The 24938-nt window shown below is 33.8% G+C and overlaps 1 protein-coding gene and 1 pseudogene across 1 annotated transcript in view; both read left to right on the forward strand.

Moving 5' to 3' along the window:
- The first annotated feature begins 2704 nt into the window (after window positions 1–2704).
- Window positions 2705–5341, forward strand: LOC129894740 (uncharacterized; annotated as a pseudogene).
- A 17901-nt stretch (window positions 5342–23242) lies between these two features.
- Window positions 23243–24938, forward strand: part of LOC129894741 (uncharacterized) — a 41567-nt gene continuing 39871 nt past the window's right edge. The window contains exon 1 of the mRNA XM_055970395.1: window positions 23243–23421. Within this exon, the coding sequence (XP_055826370.1) occupies window positions 23243–23421 (179 nt within the window). The remainder of the gene's footprint in view (window positions 23422–24938) is intronic.

Here is a 24938-nt window from a genome sequence, read left to right on the forward strand (position 1 = left end):
AACCCCATAAATTCGAATTATTGATTCAACTGGCAGTGGTGAAGTGAATGTCGTTCCTAATTTTAATTTGAGAATTTCTGCAAATCAATCTCCAGAAGAAGTTGGTGGTGAGGTTAATCAAAATTTCCAAACATTGCATGTGAAGAAAAAGTGAGGTATAAGTAAGAAAAAAACCAGTGAATTGAGTTCTAAATCTAAATCGAAAAAAAAATTAGTTGATGTTGCATCGACATCTAAGAAATTTGTTGACAGTGATGATAATTTTTAGGATTTACCTCCTGAATTTCAATTAAAGAAAGTGAGACCTACAGTTGCTCAGGATAAGAATCCAAAAAGTCGAAATTGATTGTCTAAAAATACGGTTCCACCAGAGAGTTTATATCCGGTATGTCATTCTACCAACACATTATTTAACTGATAACATTTTCAATCTATTTAGGTGTATTTTCTTAGTTTGTTGTTGTTTTAAACTTGTGTGCTAGATGTTGAAGAAAACATTTGTGTATTTGATACTTTTATTATAGTCTAAATTTATTTGCTCAAGTTTATTATATAAGTGATTGTTGGGAGTTTTTCCATGAATTGTTAGATCTTTTATTTGCAATTTATTTAATTTTTAAATAAATAAATATAAATGAATTAAACTTTGAACTAAAACGTATTACACATACATTAAAGTTGAATTAGAAGAAAATTAGAGATGAATGAAATCTGTAATTAATTGAAAAAAGTTTTTAGTGATCTGTACACCACAAAAATGAATTAAACTTTGAATAAAAATGTGTATTATACACACATTAAAGTTGAATTAGAAGAGAATTAGAGATGAATGAAATATGTAGCTAATGAAAAATGTTTTCAGTGATTTGTATACCAAAAAAATGAATTAAACTTTGAACTAAAATGTGTATTACACACACATTAAAGTTGAATTAGAAGAGAATTAGAGACCGTGATCTTTAATTCTAATATACAACCTATGTTAGCATCTTCCTACTTATTGGAACAATCAATAATCTCATTCATCATCCTCCCATAAATCTAATGTTTTTAGAACTAGCCACATGTAGACCAGCAAAAACTGCAGGCAAACAAGAATTCAAAGCAGATTTCTTTACCATATGATTCTTCAAGCTTATTCTCCCTCATAACTATTGGCTTTTCAATGAGAATAATTTAATCTAATTTAAGACTGCTCTGGCAGAAATACAAGGTAAGGCTACATACAATAGACCCTTGTGGTCAGACCCTTCCCCAAACCCCGCGCATAGCGGGAGCTTTAGTGCACCGGGCTGCCCCTTTTTTTTTCAAGAGTCTTTCATTATTAAAAAAGGAGTGAAAAGAAAATAATAATATCTCTTTTTTTTGCAAAAAGCAAGGCAATCATTAAAGTTTAATATGTTTGTGATGATGTATTTTCCTTGAAACTTGAGCAGTACACATTCGCAGTAGTTCATTTTTAAATAAAATATTTGATTTGCTTTTATTTTACATCGGAGCCATGTCTGTTTCTTTTCCTTTTTCCTTGATTGCTGATGAAATCTTTAAATGTATAACTATTGCATGACTAGCTCTTTTTTATATATCTGCACTCTACAGTATCTCTGTATGATCACTTTAAATCAAGTATAATTTGATAAAATTCTGATTTATTGTTGAGTGAAGTTTCTTTGTTTTGAAATCACTTCTTATGTTAGATTCATAATCCCTTCATTTTTTGTATTTATCTTATCTTATTGTTGCGCTTAACACCAAAGGCACATTTGATATCAATAAATAGATCTTCTAAGATTGCAACTTCATCACCATACTTCTTAACTAGCTAATATTAGCACCGATAAAGCTACTCTTCTTTCCTTGAAATCTCACATATCTTTTAAGTCCTATTTGAGGGTTCATGTTAAGATATAATTATCTATATTGATAGATTTATAATATTTATATGCAGGATCGTAAATTCTGGAGACATCCAGATTTTTTGTATTCTTCAAGTAGGTGGTCGTCATATACTAATAATGATGTGATTGAGAAAATAAAACTTTCTTTATTTGAAAAACAGCTCGAGTTGTTTAGGATACTTATTTTGGTTACTTTCTTGACCTTCCAAAAATGACCACACAAATACAACTTATTCATTGCCTTATGAATAGGGAGTTAAAACACACACCAGATGATGTGTTTGTTGTTGAATTAAATGAGAAGAGGTTGTTTTTTGATCTTAGGGAATTAATGTTTCAGATTCTCCTTGTCGGTTGTTGAGCAATTATTTCTCTGAATAAATCATTATTCAAAAGAATCATCTACCAAGTTGTTTTTATCAAAAAAATTCATAAATGATGATTTCGCCATTTCACTAGATGTTTTGTTCTGTATTACTGATATTTTATTCTCATATTAGAACAATGAATACCAAATTAGTAATAGAGATTTCTACCTTGTGGAAAGTGGATAATTCAATTCTTACCCGTGGGATTTAGATGTCTACAAGAAGTTGTTTGATAATGTGAGGCACAAGCTTAATTCAACCAATTAGTACTATAGATTAGGTGGATTGCCTCTTGCCCTTCAAATTTGGATTTTTGAGTGTTGTGCTAGAGTCGATGAAGATTTAGCTCTTTGAATTTCTGATTCTATTCCAAGAATTTTGAGGTGGAAAACAGTTGCTGAAAGTCCTTGGCAAAAGCATATTGAAAATGGCATCTTCATGCCTACGAAATGCAAGGTATCTATACAAAGTTAATATAATTTATGGCACATATATATTAGTTCAACTCAAGTTAATATATCTATTTGTTTCTGTATTTTAATTTTAGTTTGAGAATATAGTGGCAAGAGAAGATGAGATATCTAAATTGAGGCTTCCTGAACCTCGTGATTATCATTCTAAAATCTTAAAATTGGAGCCGAAAGGATCAAAGCATAGTCTAGATATGTTTACTAGGGAGGTTATAGAGTTGAGAAAAGAACTTGTAAAGGTATAAGCTAACTTGGGTTTAGGCTTTATCTTTTTTAAAAATTGTTATTCTAATATTTGTGTTATATTTGATTATATACCAGGCGAATGAAAATCACAAAGTTCTTGAAGAGAAGTTAGACTTACAATCTATTCAAATAAAAGAATTTGTGATGAATTTCAACAAGCAATTATTGAAGGATATTTCTTTGTTATTTGCTAAGAGAGACATCAACAGTTCTTTTACTCAAAACGCCAGGAAATCATCTAACAAAAAGGCTAGAGAGACATTTTCGGGTGGATTAGACTTCAATGGAAGTTTTTTATGTTTTTAATACATCTATAATATATTGTTTTGCTTGCTAGCAGGGAGTTAACTAGTAGTTTATTTATTGTTTAGAGTCTTTACTTATCTAAGTTGTAGTTTAAGCTTGAATTTTTTATTCACATATTTTTCTTGTAATATATTTTAATTACATACAACATTTTATCCTTATGTTGATCCATCAATACATGTGTCAAGAGGGCATGACACTCAAGTTGTAGAATCAACTCAGCATGAAAAATCTCAAGTGTTTAAAGCTTCCGTTAAATTTGTTACTGTTGGCAATTCTGAAAGCAAAATTGGTAATGAAGAATTTAATACAAATATAATACACATTTCATATACTTTCATTCAACTTTGTTTAAATTATTCATGTTATGTACATATGAAGATGTTGCAAGAATTGCTATTGAATAAGTTTTATCTGAGGTTGTTGATGATATAAATGGTATTAGTTTTATTTTGAAAGTTCAAATAAACTTCTTTGATCTCTAATTACTCTACCTGCTCCTCCCTTAATGCATTACTAAAAGATTTATTTTGTATATAGGAGAAGAGGCTGCTGATCTTAATTCAATTGAGGTGCATCTAATAGTAGTGCAGCTAACAAAGGTGAACTATATTATGGTGCATCTACTGATGCCGATGCGGCAAAGGGTTGTCAAAAAACTCCTCAAACGCTTGATGACTTCATGTTGTGTGCTGAAGATCTTTCCCATATCCGTAAGGCAGAAGCATCATATCTAAGAAAGAAAGCCACTGATGAGCAAAATAAAAAGAAAAAAAAAGCCACTATTGATGAAAATAAAAAGAAAGCGACACCGAAGAAGCGTGCAAGAAAAACATTTCCACAAAAGTCAATTAAATCTCCTTATATACAACATTTTGAATCTGGAGGGACTTTATGTGTAACACATTAAATATTTGAGATAAAGCATTCCTTTTCACTTGTAATCGGAGTAGATGATGAATCTGATTTGATAGATTCATTCACTTCATGGATTTATACGGGTACAAAAAAGAGGTAATTTATTTATGTTTGTTGTTTTATATGTCAAAAAATTTCTTTAGTTTAAATGAGTTAACTGACTGAAAATTTTATTTTTTTATACTTTAAAGAGGAAAGAAACCGTACCCGGATGTTGTTAATGTTCTCAATCTAGCATTTGAATTAGGTGTTTTCAATGTACAAGCAAAAGAATAGTTTTTCAAATTGGCACATTCTAGTCAAGCATGAAATGATGAGGTTAGTTATGTAAACTCCAGTTGAACACTCTCATTTTTCTGTACAAGCTTTAAAGATCTCACTGAATTGATATTTGTTACAGATTTAAAGTATTATCTGACACTTGACATCATATTTAATCTTTTGCAGCACCTTGACATCATTTTTTATTATATTAGAAAGAAGGAGAAGTATGAAACCAACAATAATGTTCGATTTACAATTACTAATTGTCTATTCAAGACAAAGATTGCTCAATTTTATTTTTAACTTTATGAAGCTCATGAAAATAAGAAGAAATTTGGAATCAAAGCTTCGGATGCTATTGCTGAGTATATATGCGGACGTCGTTTGTTGGCAAGCACCCCATGGGACAAAGTGGATTATGTTCTCTTTCCAGTAAACATTAAAGAGGGTTATCATTGTATTTTTGTTGTGTTTGATATTATTGAAAGATATTTGAAGGTGTATGATTCATTTCTGACTAGAGGGGGGGGGGTGAATTTTCTGATTCAAAATGCTGCTGGCATGATTTCATCAATTTTACCATACTACTTGAGTGTGGTCAAGTTCTATGAAAAGCGTCCTGAATTGAAGAAATCACCTAAATACAATGGCAAAAATGAGTTTGAGCTCATTGAATCTAAGTTCATAACTGAAGGGATTCCTAGACAACAAGAAGATTCATTGTAAGTTTAATTATTTATCAAATAAATACTATTTTTGTATTGATCTTATTAAACTCAATATTATTTTTATAATAATTTTATATTTTAAATTTTGTAGGGATTGTGGAGTTTTTATGGCTGCATTTGCGGAGTTAGTGAGCAATGGTTAGGATATTGCAAATCAACAACTAAGTGCAGACAGTCTCTGAAAGAGGTTTGGAGCTCTACTATGGGAATATGCAGTGAAGAAGCAAAAAAGTAAGCTTCCAAGTGAAGACAAAAGACCACATAAATAAATAAATATAGTTATATTAGTTAAAATGTCTATGGAAACTATGTTGTCTAAAAACAGTTTATAGTTGATGTATTAGTTAGGTTTTGAAGATTATTTTGTGCTATCTTTTTCAAGATGATTTTTATTCATGTAAAATACACTTTTAATTAGTTTTTTGTTCATGTACAATATATCTTTTTTTTTATAATGCAATACATAGCTACGTTAAAGTTAAAGTGTTTCAATAGTGTTATCAAACTGAAACCTGCATTATGAATTAAACTTGAAAGAAAAATGAATTAAACTTGAATGAAAAATGAATTAAACTTGAATGAAAAATAAATTACATACATATTAAAATTGAATTAGAATAGAATTAGACACGAATGAAAAGTGTAGCTTATGAAAAAGTCTTCAGTGATCTATAGAAACACAAAAATGAATTACATACACACTAAAGTTGAATTAGAAGAGAATTAGACACAAATGAACATCAACAAGCTCTTCAACAACTAAAAACATGTAACAACCTCTAGAATTGCAACATCAAGACTTGCAACAACTCAACCAACAATTTCACAGAGCTACAAAAGATGTAGGTTGCTGGAGCTGAGGTGGATTGGAAATGATATATCTGCATTTGTAGAGCTGCAACACCAACTCCAACCAACAAACTACTGAGCTGTAGCAAACTCCACTCCTACAGCAACTCCAAAGATGTTGCAGTTGGGCTCCCTTGGATGCAAGCTGTAACTTACAACAACAACTTCCAACAACAAAAACTCCTGAAATGCTGAGCTACATTGGGACAGAACTAAAGTTGCATTTTGGCCATCCTTTGGACATTAACATCTTCAGCTTTCACTCTTCAACAAGAGGAGAATTTATAACTCCTAGACTGGGTATTTGCAAAGCTGCAGGGACTTAATTCCTCCACTTCTTGGACAATCTTGGTATGACAAGATTAATAAGAACAAAGAGGAAAAAAAATTCTCGATCCATGTGAAATAGAAATTTTGTATACTTGATCTTCTTCATACTAGCTATGTTGATATATAGCTTATTTGAATAGGACTAGTGTAGGCTACTTTATTGTATTCTCATGGAATGGGAGAGTCTCCCTCATTTACGTTTTTTTCTTAGTCATAGTGTACCGAGAGGAGTCCTCTTATTGGTTTATCTTTTTCTAGTTAGTAGATAGCACCTTTTTGTATCGGGGATGAGTTAGTCGACCTTAGTAGGTTAGTCGAATTGCGAACCAACTTAGATTTGGAGGTAAGGTTTTATGTCCCCCTCCTTGTATCTTTTATTTTATGTATAATAAGGCTTGGGTGTTGTTTAACCCTGGCTGTGCACGAGAGGTGAGAGCCTCGGGTAGGGTTTATTCCCGCGAAAAAAAAAGCCTCCAGTAATCCATAGAACACAAAAATAAATTAGACTTGAACTAAAAATGAATTACATACACACTAAAGTTGAATTAGAAGAGAATTAGACATGAATGAAAATTGTAGCTAATGAAAAAGTCTTCAGTGATCTATAGACCACAAAAAATGAATTAAACTTGAACTAAAAAATGAATTCTTGTTGCAAACTAATGACCTAAAACAAACAGAGTTTATTCTTTATTTCAAATGTCATTCTTTATTCTTAATCCAAAGGCCTAACATTCTTGCAAGTCTTCTTGTTGTGACCTTGTTGTCCATAATTACTGCATGTTATTTTTGATTTTTTGAATCTATCTTCTCTCAATTGCGTGTCTTTTATATTTTGGCCTCTCAGGAGGTCTCTTTCCAAGTGGTGGAAGTACAACCTCTTCAAGAATGTGTGTTAGTATATTCCAGGTGCTTTCATCTGGGAGAGGATTCAAGTGAAACTAGTACGTCAATAATAAATTCCATCTTGTGTAGTAATCAAAGCACTATTTTTCATAATCAGTGTGTTTTGTTGTTAAAAAAGCCAAAGCATGTGGACATGGTTGCTCATCAAATTGAAATCTCCCAAATGTGCATGTACGTTGTTAAAGACATACCGTGAATCGTGTAATGCCATCAAGTATTGTATACAAATATTCATTTATCTCCCTAACCTATGAAAAATAACAAGAAATATAAGCAAGAGAGATGTTACATGTGAATCAAAAGAAAAAATATTAGCAAAAAGAAATTTACAGATACCATACTCTTTATTTCTCCGATGCAGTTTTGTTACGTTGTAAAAAAAATCATAATGTTTTCCAAGGTAAAATCTTGAAAATATTGCATTTGACCTGTTATTGTTATTTCATTTTTGAACAAGTTGTCTCATGAATTCTAAGAGGTGCAAGACTGTAAGAACTTTAGCATGTCTTATTCTTGAATTGACTGATTCTGCAATATTTGATGTCATCATCCAAGTTCTATTTACCTGAGCATGAACACATGACCATTTATTGTATCCAATGTTCAGCAAGTAGTCTTTAATCCTCTTGTCTATCTTCTCAACAATTGCCATATGTTGATTAAACTCTACCATGGTGTATGTTTTTGCCATAGAATAGAACAATTCTGTTACCTTTTGCTGACTCTTTCTGAAGTTTTTTATTATTTTTTGCAACAAGTGTCATATACACGCGAAATGAGATATTTCATCATAGACAGTTGAAGTTGCCTTAATAATGCTTGCATGCTTATCCGAAATAATACACATATCTGATCTTTGAACAAATGCCTCTTTAAATTGTTCAAAATACCACCTTCAAGATGCATCATTCTCTGAATCAACAATGGCATAAGCAAGAGGCAGTAAACTCCCTGCATCAGGTATAATGTTTAATACATTTTTGTTTCATGTGTAATACACTTTTAATATATTATGCAGACTTTTAATACAAATTAGAATTTCATTTATAGAAGCATTAGTATTGTATTCAGAAAGTCTCACCTGCTGCATCTAAGGTATTAGCTGTTAGCATTGTCCCTTTGTATGCTCCTTTTAGAAAAGTTTCATCAAGAACTATAATTGGTCTACAATACTCTTATCCTTTTATCTATGTAAACAGAGCTACAAATGCATATAGAAAATGGTCATCCTCTAATTTGTGGAATCTTATGTAAGAACCAGGGTAAGTTGCCTCTAGTATGTGAAAGTAATTTGACAACTTTGCATATGATTGAGTCGAATCACCTCGGACTAATTCAAGAGCTTTTTCTTTAGATCTTCAAGCTTGCATATATGTGAGCCGCACACCATATTCCTGCAACATGTCATTTTGTATATCTCTTGGTGTGTAGTTGTCATCTGGATTAATACATTTGGAAACAATAATACTCCCAACAACTGTCTTTGTTTCTTGTCTTTCCGATAATGAATTATGTAGCAACAAACACGTGTGTTCGCTTTCAAAATCTCTAATAGCGAACATTTGAGATTTATTCACGCTTGAAGAGCATAAATTCCAACTAAAATTTTCTCTGAGGCATTGTATTGAATAACTGTTAAAAAATAATTATTAATAGATAATCAATAATATAAACTAACTTGAATTTGAGTCTTACCATGTTGAGCTTGATCTCAATGTCTTGAATTCCAAGTGTTTAAGAATGGAATGTCTTTTTAGTGCACTGGTAAGGACATATTTATTTTTGTAAACTTGATCTTTCTCAAAAAATGATTGATTGGGGTTAATAATTATGTCTGGTTGTATTTCTTCTTGCTCATCAACTTCCTCATATGATCCAAAGCCAATTAACTCTAGTGCATCACCGATACCACTAAATGCATTAGAAATGTATGAATTGTGTGTAATCCTCATGTCTTCTGAAGTGTCTAAATATAATAGTGGAATTAAGGTGGAATCACTCTCCAAGTTGATCGATTCAGTTGTTGGGGCATATAAAGGGTATTTTGACATATCTCTATGTTCCTTTTTGGTTTAAATATATAATTTTACTCCCATATCGTTATGAATTTGAATTGGAGGAGACCTTTCATCAATCTTTTATCTGATTTCAACTTTACTTGTTGATGTGTCTATTGACAATTGAGCAACAATCACAGAAATGAGGCTAGCAAATGTTGAATCGATATTTATCAACACACCATCTGCCAAGTAATTAATATACTTGTTGCTAGAATCCCATCGGCCATTAAAGTAAAGTAGCACAGCCAGATTAGCCATGTTTTTCTCCTGCATATTTTTTGTTGAATTAGAAGAGAATTAGACATGAATGAAACATATAACTAATAAAACCAGCCTTCAGTGATCTGTAGGCGATAAATATAATTAAACTTGAACAATTAATGTATTACACATACATTAAACTTGAATTAGAAGAGAATTAGATACGAATAAAACTTGTACTAATAAAACCAGTCTTCAGTGATTTGTAGGCTACATAAATAAATTAAACTTGAACAACAAAGGTATTATACACACATTAAACTTGAATTAGAAGAGAATTAGACACAAATGAAACATGTATCTAATGAAACCCGCCTTCAGTGATCTGTAGGTCACAAAAATGAATTAAAGTTGAACAACAAAGGAATTACACACACATTAAACTTGAATTAGAAGAGAATTAGAGATGAATGAAACTTGTAGCTAATGAAACCAGCCTTCTCTGTAGGCCACAAAAATGAATTAAACTTGAACAGCAAAGGTATTACACACACATTAAACTTGAATTAAAAGAGTATTAGACACGAATAAAATATGTAGCTAACACAACCAACCTTCATTGATTTGTAGATCACAAAAATGAATTAAACTTGAACAACAAATGTATTACATACACATTAAACTGGAATTAAAAGAGAATTAGACATGAATAAAATTTGTATCTAATGAAACCAACCTTTAGTGATATGTAGGCCACAAAAATTAATTAAACTTGAACAAAAACTGTATTACACACACATTAAACAAGTAAACAAGTAATTATGATAAACGTAGAAACAAAAATAAACTTTCATATTGAATTACAACTGAATACAAATCGTGTATCGCTAATGAATTAGGTATGCAATCTAATTCAAACCTCAAACAATTAAACATTCAACCATTCAAACCTTTAAGTAATCACAGATCTCTACTCAGAAATCACAATATTCTTCAACTGATTCAAATCTACATTCACCTAAATTTTGCTATTCTTCTGCAATAACCACTGAATACACATCACTTAATTCCAAAATTAGAGTATTAATGTTGTATAAAATTGTGGTTGAAAGGCTATGAAGGTAAGTATTTCCCTAATTTTAGAAAATATTATGGGTGAGAAGATTGGAGAGAATATTGGTGTAGCAAATTTGGAGAGAAATAGGGGAAGAGAAAACAGGAGGTGAGAGTTTTAGAAGTGTAAGGACCGTACTCTTACCCTTATTAATCCAGTAGTCTCCTCCACCACCTTTACACAATTATGAGGAGCCTTATCAAACATGTAGAAAAAACTCTTACCCTTATTAATCTGTTGTCCTCACTGACATTCATATTTATTCAAAACCTCCATTATAAGAATAAGAGATTTCCTGTCTGCAGAAGCAAAAATAATAGTATCATCTGCATATGCGAAGTGGTTCAGGTTGTCACTCGATTTGGTCATCCTAAAGCTCTTAAATTCATTATTCATAAACAAATGATTTAATGCATGGGACAGAACCTCTGGAGTAAGACTAAATAAAGCAGGAGATGAAGGATCACCCTGCTTTACTCCTCTAATAGAGTGACAAAAGCCATGTGCCTGATCATTAATAAGAATAGAATATTAATTATTAGCCACAATTCTCCAGATCAGATCTGCTGCACCTGCATCAAAGCCCATTTGAATTAGGACACTTGTTAAAAAGCTCCAATTCACCCTATCATAAGCTTTAGCCATGGCTAATTTAATGACAGCATTTGCTGGTTTTCCCCTCTTCTTGATGTCAGTAATGATCTTCTGTGCTAGTAGCACATTTTCTGAAATGCTCCTGCCCTTTACAAAACCTGACTGATTCTGGGATATCAATCTAGGTAATAATCACTCCAACCCATCATGTAAAATTCTTGAAATCACCTTGTTAATAAAATTACTCAAACTATAATTGGCCTTAAGTCTGAAAAAAGTCTAAATGTTAGACTTTTTAGGAATTTATACCAAATTATTATGGGTAATTGATTTTGGTAAGGTAAATCCTTGGAAAAAAACATGCACAATATTAATCATATCCTCTCCCATAATCTCCAACAAGATTAGTAAAAATAACCTGTGAATCCATCAGGACCACATGCACTATCACCATTAAAACTAAACACCACATTTTTAACCTCATCTGACATAGGAATAGCTTTTAACAAACCATTATCAATACTAGAAACGTGCTGATTTATATGATGCAATAGAGAAAATTAAGATCCTAAATCAGTTCCATTGAACTGATCTTGATAAAATTTCAAAGCTTCTACTGCAATCTCATACTCTCCTTCTGCCTAACTTCCATCAGATTTGATTATTCTATTTAAGGCTAATTTCTTTCTCCTTTCTCTTACCAAGCAGTGGAAGAACTTGGTATTTTTATCTCCTTCTGTAAACCATTGAATACAAGCCTTTTGCCTCCAAAAATATTCTTCATAGTGAAGATATAACTTATATTCATAATGAGCATACTACTGGATTCTCCTAATAATAGCAGAAGGATGATCTCTAAATAGTTTTTCTTTCACTCTTACAATCTCCTCCCTGATCTGCCACTACTTGAATATGTCACCAATTTTTTCTTTGCTCCATTTTGATAAAGCTAATTTAGTCTTCTTCTGTTTAAGCTTCCATTGAATGAAAACATCACCAGAGAAATGTGTTGACCAGTTATACTTTACCACTTTTTTAAAATCCTCTCTTTCAGTCCAGAACTTCAGAAATCTAAAAGGTTTATAGATTTTGTGAGGTACACCTTTTCTAGCAAGTATTAAAGGAGCATGGTCAGAGCCTGTTCTTGCCAAATGCTAAATCTCTATGTTTCCCATTAAATCTTGCATACCCTGATTAAATAAAATCCTATACAATCTCTTAAAAATACATTCCTTATCAGTCGTACCATTCCACCAAGTAAATGGACTACCAGAGAAGTTAAGATCAACAAGGTCACATGAGTTTATGCAGAAAGCAAAATCTTCATATTCCGAAGGATAAATAGGCAGTCCTCCAATCTTTTCTTCCTCAGCTAGTATAACAATAAAATCTCCTCCCACCATCCATGGCATATCATAATTAAAATTAATGGAGTATAAATCATCCCAGAGACCAAGTCTCTTTTCTTCAGAGCACTTAGCATACACCATTGTTGCCAATAACTAATTAGCATCTTCCAAAGTTAACTGCAAAGTAAGTTGCTGTCCAAAGTCTAAAATCACTCCAACTTGAATATGCTCCTTCACAAACAGCCATATTTGACCATTTGAGTTGTAATTCACATATTGCATCCTTAATCTTCTTTTGAACTTCTGTATTTTCTTTGTATCCTGAAAAGGAGCCATCAAAGCAATAAAATGGAACTTGTGATGTCTGTTTAGCATTTGAACTCTATGGAATACATTTTGAGTTCTTACAGACCTTATATTCCAAAAGAGACCTTTTAGAGTCATTTAACGCCTAATTTCCCAACCCTCTATCAGATCCTCAATTAACACATCCCTTGTTTCTCCTGCCCCCATATCTGCAGGTGTATTATCTACTTTATTAAAATTTGATGGATTCATCAGAACCTTCTCATGATTTACTTGTTTTTGATCTATAGGTACAATTGCTAAATGGTGCTGGCTTATATCATATCCTGTCTCCTTCTGCTGTTCTATATAGGAATCTGCAGTCTCAGAATGTTGAATTGTACTTCCAGTTATTTGTCCCCCTTTTGTATTTTTTATAGTTATCTTTGCTATTTTTGTTGTTGCTGTTCCCTGAAACCCTTCCCTATTACTTAGCAAAGGTTTGTGTGATCCACTCTTTTGTGGAGGAATATTGATGCCCTCTTCCTCTATTGATAGAACATCAAAGGTGTTTCCAGTATTCACTCCTTTCTTAGGAGTGTAGGCTCACTTATTGAGAAATTGATCTGAGTTTCGTTCCATAGTGAACATTTGATTGGTGGGATTCCAGTATCTTCTTGTTATTTTTTTCTTTCTAGTTTCTGCTGTGACATCGCTGTTTGTATTCAATACTTTTGGATGTTGTGCCTCCTCAACATTGTTAGCTTCTTCAGTTTGAGTATTGAGTTTCCTTAGTTCAGTATGTAATGATCTACTGTCTTCTTCATCATGACCTTGAATCTTGCAGTAATTGCAATACTTGGGAAGCATGTCATAGTGAATTTTGACCCTTTCAATCCCTAACTCATGAATTCCTTCATTTATAATCTCCATCTCTACATATTTAGGAAAATCAGATAGCGGATCCACCTGCACTTTCACTCTTGAGCAACTTGGCCTAGTTTTGTTTATTGTAGCCATGTCTAAGTGTAATGGCTTTCCAACTATTAAGGCAATAGAGAATAATGCCTCCTTCACAAAGAATGTAGGTTTTAATTCAGTAAAACGAAATCCAAGCCATAGCCTGTGTAGTCTCTTCTTCCACTTTGAATTTAGCATAGCCTCATGATATAAGAGTATCCGTCCTTAGCCAAAATCTAGTAGATATTCTTTGACATAAAGTTGATAAAATCCTCCTGTTTATCAAGCCTTATCAGAATGTGTTTATGTCGAAATAATCCTATCTTACACTCTCCTTTGATATTGCAATATATAGGTATTAATAATCTCAGCTCCTCTAGATCTGGCCAGCCATATGAGAACTTTCCCACCACCACAAATTGAAGGTTCTCAATGGTGTTCATCCTATCAACTTCATCTTCCGTCCACATAATCCTAGAAATTTCATTTGTGTAGGATATCTTCTTCATTGGTATTGTTTATTGTTATCAATTATGTTACAAGTTTTTTTAACGAAACATATTATTATAAAATAATAACATAAACTTATCGGTATTTTAAATAATTTTTAGAACTTCCGAGTACAAAAATATTTTTTGAAATAGTCGAATATTCTTGGAAAAATTTGTGGCCAAACGCATGGTGAAACTTCACTCAAAAATTACTTGCCAAGAATATTTGGAAACTTGGGGTCAAACACTAGCTTAATATGGAATAAAAGCAACACTACAATTCCGAGACAATTAATTACAGAATAAGTTTGTAATCATAAAATTTACTAAATATAAATTTATAAATGATTCAAATTATATTGAATTCAGGATATATTAATCGAGAAAATAGTCAAATGCCTCCTTAGTTTATTCATCAATTTTCAGCTAAACACCTATACTTTACGGGGCTCCTATTACCCTCTGAACTATTTAAAAGTGGAATTAATTCCACCCTAAAAAGTCATAGCCAGATATGTGTTTGATGGTGATATACACGCGCCCAACAGGTATATTTACCTATTAATTTAATTTTTAATTAATTTTTTTCCTTATTCAGTTGCCTTTTCTTCCCCAACCATGACAACACTCCCTCTCAAATCAAAACCTCTCACAACAATGGCGGTACTCATTTATTCTTCGCAAAATCTCCAAATCTATTATTCTCCTCAAAATCACTACATTAACTCTCTTCGCTGGCTCCCTAAACTCTCTGTACCACCACATTATCTTCACGTTTTTTGATTTTTTGATTTCAAATCCTCCACTTCTTACCTCCAAATTCTGAACTTATCCAATGAAAGTTCAAGGTCAAACCCATCAAAAATCATACTTCAATCTTCACTCACACAACCATCAAGAGTTACTTCATTGACAACTTTGCAAAACCCCAATAAATTCCTTATTGTTGTCTTCACTTTTTTAGATTTTTTGTTGCTTTATAAAACTGTATGGTTAATAAATTGTTCTATTTTTTCAATTCAATGCACAAAAAAAGATTTCATTTGAATCGGATTAATGAAATTGATGTGAGCAAAAATGAATTGGATTTTATTAATGTTGAGGAAGATGGTTGGTTTTTGTCGATTTAGTGCATGAAAAAGAATTTCATTTGGATCGGTTTAATGAAATGATGTGAGCAAAAAATGAATTGGAGTTTGTGAGAGTTGGAGAAGATGGAAGAATTAATTGGGTGAGTTTTGTTGGAGAGTTTGTTGGAGAAAATGGTGGCTCAGGTATGGTAGTGGTGGAGGAAGTATAGGCAGAAAAATAAGAAAAAGAGATAATTAAAGAAAAAAGAAAAGAAAATCCATAATCAATAAAATATATAATATAAAAATAATTTTTACTGTTATTGTTGCTGCTCACTCTATTTAAGAGAGTAAATACACTATATATGCCACATCAACATTTAGGGTGAAATTAATTTCACTTTTAAATAGTTCAGGGGGATAATAGGATCCCCATAAAGTATAACTGTGTAGTTGAGAATTGGCGAATAGGTCGGAGAGGCATTTGACTATTTTCTCTATATTAATCCAAATAAATATTATGGATTAATTATTTAAATCCAATAAATATGAATTTAATTAAAATTCAAATTCATTGATTTGGGCTATAATAGATGAGCCACTTTACTAAGCCCAATACCATCTCATCCTAAAGGCTCATTTTGGATGTCACGTGTCAAGTGACATGTCATGCCAAGTCAAACAAATAAACCAATAGGATCATGCCACGTGTGAAAATGACAAGCCCTATTTGTTAAAGCCCATTATGCCATGTCACTTAAATCTGATTGGCTGGATGTAAGCATGTTCTTATCACAACTCCTCTATTCCACAACTATAAATAGAGGTTCTCATAATTCTGAAAGGAGACTAGAATTCTAGCAAAAAGCCAGAGAGAGCTCGTGGATCAAACGCCATATGTTTCTCTATAAGCTACAAGTTCTATAATTCAAGTACCCAAACAATAAAGTTCAAGAACAACTTAACATCAAGGCCACTAAATTCATGAACAAGCTTGAAAGCCCTTGAATTCAAGTATAAGTCAAGATCAAGTCCAAGATTCAAGATCAAGTTTACAAAGCCCTTGAATTTATATTCGAAAGGAAAAATTAGAGGATTCACAGAGATTGTAACACTCCTATTCAAAAATCAAATACTACGATTGTTGCGATAGTTTTTGCTCTTGATTATTATTTTTTTGACGCGAATTTTATTGTCTACAAACTCTGGCACACCCAGTGGGACAATCTCTACCTCTCATCTAAACTTTTCAAGCATCAAAGTATATCGAAATGACTTCTAAAAAGATCAACTCCCAATCCACTTCCTCCAAGATTGCTGACTCCAAGTTCTCTACTAATGTAGAAGGAATCCTTCGTATTACCTTTGGAAGTTTTGGAGCTGTTACGAGGTGAAAGGACACTGTGTTGGGATAAAAAACATGTCAAGTCTCATCCACATCAACCCTTATCTTTTGGTCTTCAACTCCAAAAGGATCAAAATCCTCCACAAATACCTCAGAAGGAGGAAGCGGTGTTGCTGAAAAGATCAAGAGGACTTTAGCTCTACTCGAGCGCTCTAGCTCAAAAGACTCTACCACAAATGAGAATCATGATTCAACTTATAGATCCTCTCCACATTCACCATGTAATGTGAGTCCATTGAAGATCAACTTATATTATAATCCATGCTACTCTCCTATAACCCCAATAATCATGCAAGCAATGGTAACTTACGCTTCATCCATGAAAAAATAACTTGCAAAATTGATGAAGTTAGTTGAAGGATTGACAAAGCATGTATACCATCAAGAGTCTCGAATTGATAAATTGATGGATAGGATGGAGGATCTCTTAGATGGAGATGCCAGTCATGCAATCGAAAAGGGTGTAGAAGTTTAAGAGATTAAAGATCCTAGAAAACAAGCACCACCTGTCAAGGAGATGCCAGACTCTTCTGAAAGGATGATCCCACTCGATCGATTGAAGGAGTTCATTGAAGGGACCATCAAAGATGAATATGAAATCTCCATCAAGTCTTCCTATATGTATGCCAAGCCATACACTGCAAGAATTTATAGCTTCAAAATGCCTGTCGATTATCAACCTCCCAAATTTCAGTAGTTTGAGGGAAAAGAAAACCCAAAGAAATGTGTTACACACTTTTTGGAAATGTGCAATAATACTAGGACCTATGGATACTATCTTGTGAAGTAGTTTTTCTGCTCTTTGAAAGGAAATGCCTTTGATTGGTACACCGATCTCGAACCCAATTCTATTGATAGTTGGGAGCAACTACAACGTGAGTTTCTCAATTGCTTTTATACCAAAAGGAGTACGATGCGCATGGTATAGATCATAAATACTCATCAAAGGAAGGATAAACTGGTCATAGACTTTATAAATCGGTGGAGAAATGCGAACCTAAATTGCAAAGATAGACTTAGTGAAGCTTCTTCCATAGAAATGTGTATCTAAGAAATGCATTGGGAGATTCTTTACATCTTATAAGGAATAAATCCAAATTCATTCAAAGATCTAGCTACTTGAGCTCACAATATGGAGTTGAGCATTTCTTTTGCTTGAAAAGACGTGATGTTTGTCCATGATCCTCGCAAAGGAAAGGAAAAATAGGAACCCAAGAGGTGGACCAAATTTGTGCCCAGGAATGACAAAGAATCCATGAATGTTAATGTGTCACTTGTAAAGTTTACCACAAAGGAAAACAAGAAGCAAAGTGTAAAGATGACTTTTCAAGAGCGTCTGAATAGAAAGTCGACCTTGAGGGAGATACAACAAAAGGAATATCCATTCCTAGATTCTAACGTCTTTGAAATTTCGAATGAGTTGCTTGAACTAAAAATCATTAAGTTACCAGAGATGAAGCGACCTAATGAAGCTGAAAAAACTAATGACCCAAATTATTTCAAGTATCATAAACTTGTAAGTCACCCTCTGGAAAAATGTTTTGTCTTCAAGGATAGAGTTATGCGATTATCTAACAAAAAGAAGATTGTATTTGATGATGAGAAGGCCAGTTTTAACCAAACTATCATATTTGGCTCACTTGATCCAGTCCAAATATGTATCTATGAAAAGTATAAAAAAGATTCATTGGAGCACGACAAATACCAAGTCGACGTAGACGATGATGAAGGTTTGATTTTTGTGACTAGGCAAAAATGCAAAAAGAAAATTTTGCGAAAAGAATTGTCCGAGCAACCAATCAGAAGAAAGATGGTAAGGATAATGAAGAAGTAAAAACCAATCAAGCATCTGAAGAGGGCAAAGGTTAAAGTGCATCACCACCAGAAACGTCGACGTCCTGTGACTCTAGAGGAATTCTTACCAAGTTGGTTCTTTGCAAAGGCTACTCAAGACAGAATTAAGGCGTTATGTTTCAATGCCGATAAAGAAGAGACAGTGAGTGAAACCTCGCCAAAGGTTTTTTTCTAACAAAAACAAATCAATAAGAGAAATCTCATCAATGTTGTCTCCTTCACCTTCTAAAAAGCATGTTGAACCCTCTACCCAAGAAGTACATATGTGTGACACAAAAATAACATTTACATAGGTTGATCTTCTATTTGGTGAAACACTACATAATCGTCCTTTGTATAAGGCAGGTCATGTGCTAGAGAAGAATATAAATAGAATCCTGATAAATAAAGGATCTGGAGTTAACATTCTGTCCATTCATTTGAAGGAACTTGGTCTCACGACCAAAGAACTTAGTAAAAGTTGTTTGTTGATGCAAGGATTCAATCAAGGTGGTTAGAGGTCCATAGGCTCTATCAAATTAGAAATCCACTTGGAAGATTTGCGATCAAGTGCATGGATGTATGTGATCGATGCAAAAGCTTCATATAATCTATTGCTTGGAAGACCTTGGGTACATGAGAACAAAATTGTCTCATTTTCTTACTATCAATGTTTGAAGTATCTTGAAGATGGAATTGAAAGGAAAATATTTGTTGATGATAATCCTTTCACTGAAGTTGAGTCACACTTTACTAATGCAAAATTCTATCTTAAGAGTTATGTTGTGAAAGAGGTAAAACTTAATGACGTCAAATCAACCAAGTTCGATAAGCTTCTGAATAAAAAAGCTGATGTGGCTATCAGAAAAGTCAAAGCTGATATTAAGGAGCCTTGTACCGTTCTTAATGAAGGAAAGCTCATGTCCTCAAAAATGAAGTTGACTTCTATACTCCGCTACATCCCAAAGGCAAAAAAAGAGGAAAGTCAATCATTTGACATCCAAGAAAATATGCTAAGAGGCCTGATTCTTCCTATTAAACTGATTGAAGCGATAAATTCATCTTCTACGCTATTGGGAAAGTCGATCGCTCCAAATCCACCGCGATATGTGACTCTCTCTACAAGACGCATAAAAGAAATCCAAATGCTTACAAGTTATTTATGAAGGCTGGATACAACCCTAATAAACCATCAAAATTAAGGAAACTCCTATTAGAAGATACAACCAGGCAACCACGCGAAGTCTTAGGCTATAGCCAATTTCCACCGGTCCATATCTCTGTAATAAGGGCAAGCAATAACTACATCACTGTGGAAGATGAGTCTGCTACTTCCAATAAAAGGCCTTCCGTCTTTGATCAACTTGTAAGAACGACTGCAAGAACTTCTGTGTTTGAGAGGTTAGGTCCATTGAAAAAGAAGGATAACAAGTATGGGAGAAGTTACCTAAGAGTGACAACGCTTTCCTCACCTATGATCCAAAGGGATTTCAAATGTTTTATTCTTTCTAGAAAGAGGCGATAAGTGGAACTTATGGTTTCATGTGATGAGGTGTTGAAGGCAAAGACTCGCACTGTGATTTAACCAAGGAGTGCGAGGAAGATGAAGAAAGTGTGGGCTCCTCATATCATATCATAATCCAGAGTGAGCATGATATCTTGCCTCAAATGAAGATTGGTGGAGAGTTGGGAGATATTTCCTGGTGCTATCATATATCTTCAACGACAATGATCCTCAAATAGAGGAAGATGTTGGAGATGCTCCACCAGAACTTGAAGAAGGAGTGAAGACAATGATAGATCCCTCAAATAAAGTTAACCTTGGCACCAATGAAGATCCAAGGCCAAATTACCTAAGTTCTTTTCTAGAAGTTGATAAAGAAATTGCTTATATGAATATACTCAAAAAATATAGGGATGTCTTCGCTTGGAGTTATAAAGAAATGCCTGGCTTGAATCCTAAAGTAGCACTTCATTAATTGGTAGTCAAGAATTATGCTGACCTATTAAGCAAGCTCAAAGGCATTTTAGGCCTGACTTGGTTCCATTGATAGAGAATGAAATTAATAAACTCATTGAGGCAGGCTTTATTCGTGAAGTCAAATACCCTACATGGATTTCAAGTATTATTCCTGTGAGGAAGAAGAATGGACAAATTTGAGTTTGTGTTGACTTTAGAGATCTCAATAATACGTGCCCTAAAGATGAGTTTCCACTTCCCATTCTGGAGATGATGATTTATGCTACCACTTATTATAAGGCGATGTTATTCATGGATGGTTCTTCCAGCTATAACCAAATCTGCATATCCCCAAAAGATGAAAAACTCATTGCATTTCGCATTCCTAAAGGCATTTATTGCTATAAAGTGATGCCTTTTGGTTTAAAGAATGCTGGTGCCACATATCAAAGGGCTATGCAAAATATATTTGATGACTTGCTCCACAAAAAATATCGAATGTTATATTGATAACTTAGTGGTAAAGTCGAGAAAGAAGAGTGACCATTTGAAAGACTTAAGAATGGTGTTTGAGTTGCTTCGAAGATATCAACTGATGATGAATTCATTGAAATATTCCTTTGGAGTTACTTCTAGCAAGTTTCTTGGCTTTATACGACATCGAAGAATTGAGATTGATCAATCGCAAATTGATGCTATCATGAAGATGCTTGAGCCTCAAAACATTAATGAGCTAAAAAGACTTCAAGGAAAGTTAGCCTACTTGAGGAGGTCATCTAAAATATAGCTCGAAGATACCAACAATTTAGCCATCTTATGAAGAAGGGTACTCCTTTCAAGTAGGACCAAACTTGTAGCAATGCCTTTGAAAGTATCAAAGCATATCTGGTGAAGTATCTAGTTCTAGCATCCCCTATACCTTGAAAACCATTGATACTCTACATTACGGCAAAAGAAAGGTCTATAAGAGCCCTATTATCTCAAGAAAATAATGAAGGAAAGGAAAACTCTCTTTATTACTTAAACAGAATGATGACATCAAATGAGCTGAATCATTCTCCAATTGAAAAGTTATGCTTAGCACTAGTCTTCTTAATCCAAACGATGAAGCATTATTTTCAAGCTCACATTGTTCGCCTTGTGTATAAAGCAAATCATATCAAGTTTGTTATGTCGAAGCCAGTCTTTAGTGACTATCTAGCAAGGTTGTACCTCCAATTCCAACAGTTGGAGATTCTGTACATCCCTCTAAAAGCTGTAAAGGGGCTAGTATTGGCAGACTTCTTGGCAGACCACCTAATACCCGATGGTTGGGAGTTAACTGATGAGCTTCCTGATAAGATGCGATGGTCATTGAAATTCTACCTCTTTGGAAGATGTAATTTGATGGGGCTGCACATCATGGAAGAGTTGGTGCTGGCATGGTGTTTGTCACTTCACAAGGAGAGGTTCTATCATTCTCCTTTACTTTGAAGCAATATTGCTCCAACAATTTTGTTGAATACCAAGCGCTAATTCTTGGACTTAAAATGGCTAACGATATAAAGCAATTATAATTACAATTCTTTGGTGACTCTGAGTTGGTAATCAATTAGCTCTTAGGAAGCAATGAGGTCAAGAAACCTGAAATATGCCCTTATCATGGTTATGCTTAAAAGTTGATAGGATGGATTGGATATGTAACCCTCCAACACATACCAAGGAAGGAAAACAAGAGAGTTGATGCCCTGACTGCTCCAGCTTTAACTCTAATTCTTCCAGATCAAACGTAAATTACTATCCATCAAAAATGGGTAGTACTACCGCCAAATGAGGATGAATATACAGAAAATGAGCTTGAGAATATTGTCATTATTTCTAAAGCCGTAAAGAAATATTGGACACAACCTATTACAAACTATTTGTGCTATAGGATACTTCCAGAAAATCCGAAGAGAAGGACTGACATTCATCGTTGCACCTCACTTCCTATACTACAATGACACATTATATAGAAAGTCATTCGATGGAGTACTCTTACAATGTTAGGTAGAGGAAGAAGCAGTCCAAGCTCTACAAGAAGCACATTCAGGAGTATGTGGATCAAATCAATCTGGACCAAATCTCCACTTTCACACAAAAAGAATGGGGTACTACTGGCCGACCATGGTGAAAGATTGCTTAGACTATGCTCAAAGGTGCAAGGCTTGCCAATTTCATGCAAATTTCATACACCCGCCACCCAAAGTATTACATCCAACTATCGCATCTTGGCCATTCGATGCTTGGGGATTGGATATTATTGGGCCACTGCCAAAGTCTTCTGGTGGACACTTGTATATCTTGGTTGCAACTGACTACTTCTTAAAATGGGTCGAAGCTGTCACTCTTAAAGAAGTGAAGAAGGAGAATATTGCAAACTTTATTCGGTTGAATATCATCTACCGATTTGGCATTCCTCGCTATATAATAAAAGACAATGGCAAGTCGTTTGATAACAAGCTAATGAACAAAATTTGTGATCTCTTCGGTTTCAAGTAGCGCAAATCATATATATATAATGCTGCTGCCAATGGTCTAGCTGAAGAATTCAATAAAACTCTATGCAATCTGCTAAAAAACATTATCTCCAAGTCCAAACGAGACTGACATAAAAGAATGGAAGAAACTTTATGGGCATATAGGAAGACATATCGCACACCAACTCAAGCAATCCCATATTCACTTGCTTTTGGAGTTGAAGCAATCCTAACACTTGAGCGTCAAATACCTTCTTTAAGACTTGCTATCCAAGAATGGCTTAGTGAGGAAGAAAATTCTCAACTATGTCTTGCTGAGTTAGAAGCATGTCATGACCCGACCTAAGGCCTAGTCGTAACACGACGATCGGGATGTGAGGGACCCCAACCATAAGCCATCTTAGCATATATCGTATATATAAGGTAAAGAATAATATAAATATGAGCAGAAGTAATCATTAAGTGGTAAATGGGACTAAGGGAAATTAAGTCCATAAACGTCCAATCCATACTACACCAATGAATATCGTCTAAACATCCCTCTAGTCTAATATTTGACGGGGACTTAGGACAAGCTCATAGCTCACCCTAACAATAGAAGAAAGTGAAGACAATAGTAATCATGAATAAAAGTCTTGTCCTCGGTAGAATGACTCACCAACTTCTTTGAAATCTAAAGAAATCTCTAGCCATGAGTAAAATGATCGTGAGTGTCATCCATCCCTACATTATGAGACAATATAGGCAAAATATGTATTAGTACGTTTGAATGTACTAAGTATGTGAGGTATGCATGAACAAGTAAAAGAACGTAATTAATAAGCCATAAGATGCATAACCAATCATAATGAATATGAGTAAAGTTTAAAAGCAATTTAAAACATATGGAACTCATGGTCAATGCATATCATAAGAACTCCAACTTCTAACTCATAGCTTTAACTTGAACTTGTGTGGGATAGGACCTTTAACCGACAACTAAGACCATGCGAGCTATTTCATGGAATCCAATGACTCCTATATCGAGATAGGCCGATGACTCCTGTATCAAAAAAGGAGAGGCTACCTTGTAAGGGCATGCTCCAAAGGTAACTCAACTCAACTCAACTGGCTATATGGATCCACTAGCTAGGCCATGAAGGCAACCTATGTGGGAAACGTAGTTTGGGACTTTAGGTTGCTACTAGGATTCCCTTGGATTACAAACTGCGTTATCCGACCAAACCCACCTAGAAGTCCTCTCGGTGCTTAGTCAAGATCCCAATGGAAGCTCATTAAAACATAGTTATAACATAGTAGGGGAAAGATAGTAACTACATATCAATCCATCTTTAAAACATAATAGGAATCACTCATCTATTCAGTGATTCATAAGAATCTATAACTTTGGTGTGAATTTTATGAAATTTGAAAGCCCTAGTTTTAGCTTGAAGGAGAAACCTTGAGAGACTCTGTTTTTGCCTTAGGAATTTTCAGAGAATGAATTGAATAAGAGGGGAATTTAAAGAATAGAATATTTATAGACTTTGAATTTGGCCATAAAACTGTCTAGGTTCATTGAACCAAACTTTGAAAAAGATATAATTGCCCTTCATTTAATCCCAAATTTTGAACCGAAGAATGAGTTCCTATGGGTCGTCGAAGTGTTGATGAATCATCTAAACGACTCGTCTTGCAGGTCTGAGAAAAGTACCAAAAATATAGTCTGTAAAGTTTGGGAACGGGCAAGGTTTATGGCTTGTCTTCTTGTATACTGGTCATCCTGTTGGCTCATTCTGCAGGTCTCAAAAAACTGCAAAATACAAGTCTTTGAAGTTTTGTGAGGGATAGTACTT

This window comes from Solanum dulcamara, chromosome 7 (genome assembly GCF_947179165.1).
Source record: "Solanum dulcamara chromosome 7, daSolDulc1.2, whole genome shotgun sequence".
Classification (NCBI taxonomy): Eukaryota; Viridiplantae; Streptophyta; class Magnoliopsida; order Solanales; family Solanaceae; genus Solanum; species Solanum dulcamara.